The following is a 5,842-nucleotide window of genomic DNA, read 5'->3' as shown; positions in this document are numbered from 1 at the left end:
GATGGCACCAGCCCCTGAGCCACGTGTTGATCAGGAGTGTTTTCCTGTTCCTTCCAGTGTCCTTCCCTGCCACTGTAGGGATTGAGGAAAACACTACCTGTGCTCCCGATCCTTCAACCAGTCGCCCCAGTGCCCTGAAGTCCCTTTTGATCGCCTCAGGACTTCTCTCTGCCACCTCATCGCTGCCAGCCTGTATAACCAACAGCGGGTAGTAGTCCGAAGGCCGCACCAGATCAGGGAGCTTCCTAGCAATGTCTCTGACCCGGGCCCCAGGGAGGCAGCAGACTTCCCTGTGGGACGGGTCCGGTCGGCATATAGGGCCCTCTGTTCCCCTCAGAAGGGAATCGCCTATGACAATCACCCTCCTTTTTTTCTTGGCAGAGGCAGTCATAATGCGTGGGGCTGACTGCCTCACCCTGGGCAACCTCCTGGATGGACCTTCATCTACATCCTCGTTTGCCTGGCCCTCAACTTCCAGGGCCCCATACCTGTTCTGTAAGGGCAACCGGGAAGGTGAGGGAGGCCGGGCGGGGGTTCGCCTGGCACCCCGAGCAGGGACCTGTTTCCATTCCCCCCCGTCGCTTTCCTCTACTTTGATACACTTTTATTAGAGTATAGTTTGGAGGGTTGGCTCCCTTGCCCTTAGATCTGCAGTCTTAAGCCTTGAGAGGATGATTTGTGACGGATAATTGACTGGAAACATAAGGAATTTGAATCTTGTGGCTGTTCAGAATTTTCGACCTGTTTCCATTCCCCCCCGTCGCTTTCCTCTACTTTGATACACTTTTATTAGAGTATAGTTTGGAGGGTTGGCTCCCTTGCCCTTAGATCTGCAGTCTTAAGCCTTGAGAGGATGATTTGTGACGGATAATTGACTGGAAACATAAGGAATTTGAATCTTGTGGCTGTTCAGAATTTTCTCATGTGAGGCTGTTTAAAAGTGTACTTCTGTACTGAAGAGTAACTGTGAAAAACAATTGGTAAATATCCAGCCTTCATTAGTGGGAAGTACAAAAAATGATCATCAAAATAATGCATTTGGGAGAGTAAGCCTAGCTTCAGTAATTGCAGTACTAGAGCCTTCTTGGAAGCCTTCTTGTCTGGTTTTGTTAAGTGAGTAAACAACTTCTAGTGTGGGTATATTGCATGCAGATCCTCTACTTTAACATCAGCTTTTCTGGTCACTTTGTCTTTCAGTTTGAGGTAGACCAGCCTTCTTGTACACATCTTATGTTCTAAGTCTTGTGCCCTGTACCCACAGGGCTAAATCAGCCATTCTTATTTCTTCCTTACTAAATAAGTAACAGTAAGAAATTAATCAGCTCACTAGCTATAAATTAAAAGAATGCAAAATAATCAGTTTTGATAATTGCTGTTAGACTTTAAACTTCGGGCTTAACAGTGCGTCACTGCATGTCTGTTTATATACAGGAGATTGAAAGACTGAAGAGTGAAAAGCCAACATGGGAGCGAAGACTACGTTGGGAAGGAATGAAATCTGTTTTTGGGGGTCAGCCTTCACTCCTATGGATCAATCCTTTTGCAGGATTTCGAATCAGGCGACTTCTACTGAGAGCAAAGAAAGGAGGACCTGAGTTTTCTGTTTGAGTCTAATTATGCTGGAACTTGCAAGAATACTATATATTTATTTGGGGCCAGAGAAGGCTGTCTACATATAATCTGTGACCAGGTGAAACTGATACCAGACATTTGCTTGTAGCAAGCAGTTTTATACGTTTATCGTCACAGACATCTCATTAACTTTCAGAGACACGAACTGGATCAGTAATGGTCTTAACAGCAAGATAACAAAGGAAAAGCACGTGGTCACACTAAAGAAGCCAAATGTTGTCATGCTACTGTAATTTATTTTATGAGATTATCCATTTTTGTTAAACCCTTTTTATTTGATAAATGTTTGGGGAATTACCTGTGTGTTTTTATAAAAAGCATATACTTAGGTGCCGTTGTCAATCATAAGGAGGAGCATTATGGTGAAAGTTGATCTCAAGTGAGACCTAGCCTTCTAAATCCAGTTTTCAGGGAATAGTGGTTTGTTCGGTTTTAATTTATATTTCAGCTTGTCCTAATAAACAGAGCTGTACTCTTGTGTCCCACTTCAGGCACACATTCCTCATATGCAAGTGATTCAAAGGACTGGTGCACACAACAGCATAACACATCAGAGGCACTGTTACACCCCTGCCAAACGTCTTCCCAGGCTCACAAAAGCATGTCTTGTGTTTGGCAGTATTAATCTCATGTGGCATTTAGGTAAGTTCTAAATCTTCAGTAAACAACACTTAACTGACGGCTGTGGGCCGGTTTCTGCCCTCAGATATGGCAACTCCAATTCTTAAAGCATTGATTCTAGAGGAACTTAAGTGTAGGTGTTGGAGGATTGTATCTAGTCCTCTGTGCAGGGGTAAGTGGGAGCAGTGACTGTATCCTCCTGTGTGAGATTAAAATGAATGTACTGCAGATTGGAGTTAACTGACTGAAAACAGTTGTCTTTGTAAGGTCTTGCTCTGCCCCTTTTTTATTGTACAGATCTTCAATGTAGAAAGATCTGCAATAGAAGGAATTATTTTGAATTTAACCATTTTCCAACCAAAACTACTTTTAAGAAATGAGAGCAATATAGATCTAGAACTGCTTTATGGGGGCCTGAAAAACAACAGTAGTGCTAAGAAATGTTTATAAATCTGCAAGTGATGAAATACAAACTGCAAGTAATGAAATTCAGCTAAAAGTGGATTCTTTAAAAATAATATTTAGACTATTTTTTGTATTGTTAATCTGTTCTATAAATTACCGACAATATAAAGGATAAAGCAGGAGCCTTGATGCATAGCTTGAAATCGTGCCTAGAAAGTAAATAGCTCCCTGTTCTGGGACTTGCCTTAAAATTGTCCTGTTCTTGCTTTTGCTTTGCCATTAGCACTGATGATCTGTCCCACCTCAAGCAGTTCAACCTGCTGAATAATCTTGCATTATAAAGTTTATGTACTACAGAAGTTAATACTTTCTTTTTTCAGCGACCCGCTTCTCCATTTCTTTGTAACTGTTTGTGGCATCTGGATTCCAGCTTCATCAGGTTTTATACCATTGGGTGGGTGAAATTCCGAAGGGATCCATTTATTCTCTATGGCCCTGCGAACAAAACTGTGCAATACTATGTAATACGTTCACTTTGCTTGGGGGAGGTGATGTGTAACAGCGGACAACTTCTAGGTGGACACATCCAAGGAAATTGCAGTCAAATGAACAAAACTCTGTCTCGTGCAACTGAGGGGAAAGTTGGAAGTTCCACAAGAATCTCTGCGTATTCAGTTGCACATCTTAATGATTGGGAAAAAATGTGTCTGGCTTTGTCATGAGGCTCTTAATGTGTATATTGTTTAATAAAATCCTGATGCAAATCAGAAAATATCACTTCAAGCGGTTGAACCCTGTGACTTAGCAAGTGTGTGCGTGTGTGAAATCAGGTTTACTTGGCTTTTCAAACCCTTGTTACGTTGTAATTTTTTTAATGTAAAAAAAATAAAGTAATGAATTGAAGTCTTAGTTGATTAACTTCTGCTCTGTATGTCACTTTTTTTGCACATCTGCGTGCGTATTTGCACATATTTAGATTACAGCAACTTCAGGGTAATGATCTTGCATCCTTTGGCTTGTAATTTATATGCACGTGTATATCCAGTAACAGATGATAGTGCTCCGAATTAAAGATGCTACTCTGCTTACTAAGGGTTTTAAGCTATGCTAACTGCTGAGCTGTTCTTTGGCGTTTCCTTTTCTGCATCCTCTGGTGTAACTGCTCATCTTCTTAGTACCTGTTTGGCTAAGGCGAGTGTGAAAACATGCGGTGAATACCCTGTTAAGAGTTTTCAAATCGAAGTATCTCAGGCTTTGCACCTGCAAGGAATTTGTGTAAAATACGGGTTTGGACTCCCCAGTTTCTCTGTGCAAATGTTGACTTTTCCCACTAGTTCTCTAGCTTCAGGTACAAAGACAGCCAATTATGCAGCCTAGAAAGCGGCAGTTCAGGTAGTTGTCAACAACTGACCCAACAGGCGCGAGGGCGAGGAGGAAACGAGGTTTACAAAGGCAGTGAAGGATGGAGAGACTGGAAGCAGTTTATTTCCCGTTTGCAACAGTCCTAAAAAATACTTTGGTACCTTTCCTGGGTATATAAACTTTATATTCATATAAACTTCGTGCCACTGCTTCTTGTACTTTTAAGCAGGTTAATGATTTGGTTATATTTGTGTGCCACAACACTTAGGCTGTGCTGCGTTTACATATATTTTTAGGGAAGAGCTTGTTTACTCTCCAAATGGAACAGATGTGTCTGCAGATGGAGCCTGCTAATTTACCTCCTTTTTATTTTCTTGTTTAATTTCTAGTAGTAATGTCAGGCTGTTTCATGAACCCTTTCTGAAGTCTTAGACGGCAGCAGTGACAAGCGCAAATTCATTTATGGACTTCTTTATGCCTGTCCTGTGCGGAAGCGTTGCGTTTCTGTGATCTCGCTTCTTTCTATTGGCGCTGTGTTAACATGTGAATGCATTCAATGCTATTGGAGAAAGAAAGTGGCATAAGAGGTTTTGAAATACAGAAATAGGACTGTAAAATGATTCTTGAATCTGTTTATAATGCTAAAATGAAAGGCACCAGCATTACAGTTCAGTCTGGTTTTTAAGTGTTATTCCTCTGAACAGAGTAGTGGTTCGATTCATGCGGTGTACTTTGTGGTTGAATATGGATTCGTGCCTCTTGATTGACGAGATTGTTAAATTTCTTTGCTTGTGTCACTTTTTTTTTTTTTTGGTGCTCTGAATTTCTTCAAGGAGAAATACTATCATTCAGGTTTCGCGGTATTTTCTGACTGTATTGCAGTAGCGTGCATGCTGCAGTAATGCACGTTACCCTTGTCATACCCAGATAGAGCTCTGGAAAATAGCCAGCATGCATCCAAGCAATCGCAGTCTTAGTTTCTTAATAACGTAAGTGTAACTTTGCACCTCTGAAATATTTCTGCAGTTTCTCTTAATACTGTAGTGCAGGATAAAGTTAAAATAAGACCTAGATTCAGTGTTAATAAAGCCAAATGTTATAATTGGCGAGGAAATGGATAACTTAGAGAAATAGGTAAGACATCTGAGGTGCCCCATTCACGTTGTTCTGACAAAGCAGCTGGCATCTTGCCAGGCAACTAAATTATTTTTAAATTATGGCTTTGAACCTCTTTGTTAACAAAATCGTAATTCCAATAAAGCAGAAACCTTGGAAGTGACTACTTTATTAGATACGTTTGCATAAGAATATTGGTTTAATTTAGAGTGGGGTTTGACATAGGGAAGCCAGAAAGAGATTTTTGCTGTGAATCTATTCTGGCCCCTTGTAAGACAGTGAATTATTCTTGCTGTAAACCTGCACCAGACCACCTGAACGCTTGGAGGCTGAGTCTGATAACTGCTTGTTCTGCGACAATTTTATTTTCTTCTATCTGATAATATCTTTGATTGTTAATTGCATCAGTCTCAAGTGAAAGCTGGGCTTTGCAGCCATAGAAGATTCTTTTTTATGAAAAATAAAACCCTAAGGTGAAAATCCCTAAGGTATTTGCGTTGGAGAAATCAATAGAGAAACGAAAACTTTGTTTTGAATTAAAGAAAAAAGGCAAACTGTCCATTTGAAATATGAGAATATGGAATTTATTTCCCCCATAGATTTATTTTCTTGCCATTAATGAGTATAAATGTACATTTAATTTCTAGAAAAGTAATGTAATCTACATGATGGAGGAACTGGAAGCAATGTTAGATAAGTACAGTTG

General features: G+C 40.5%; 1 protein-coding gene across 2 annotated transcripts in view; it reads left to right on the top strand.

Moving 5' to 3' along the window:
* Nucleotides 1-3,566, top strand: part of ZDHHC7 (zinc finger, DHHC-type containing 7) — a 20,797-nt gene extending 17,231 nt beyond the window's left edge. For both annotated transcript variants that reach the window (XM_009332317.1, XM_009332319.1), the window contains one exon: nt 1,432-3,566. In XM_009332317.1, coding sequence (XP_009330592.1) covers nt 1,432-1,608 — 177 coding nt within the window. In that variant the 3' untranslated portion in view covers nt 1,609-3,566. The remainder of the gene's footprint in view (nt 1-1,431) is intronic.
* The last annotated feature ends 2,276 nt before the right edge of the window (nt 3,567-5,842 follow it).

The sequence above is a fragment of the Pygoscelis adeliae genome, unplaced genomic scaffold, assembly GCF_000699105.1.
Source record: "Pygoscelis adeliae isolate BGI_AS28 unplaced genomic scaffold, ASM69910v1 Scaffold18, whole genome shotgun sequence".
NCBI classification, from domain to species: Eukaryota; Metazoa; Chordata; class Aves; order Sphenisciformes; family Spheniscidae; genus Pygoscelis; species Pygoscelis adeliae.
Note: the sequence above shows the minus strand (reverse complement) of the source record. Positions and strands in the feature narration are given on the sequence as shown.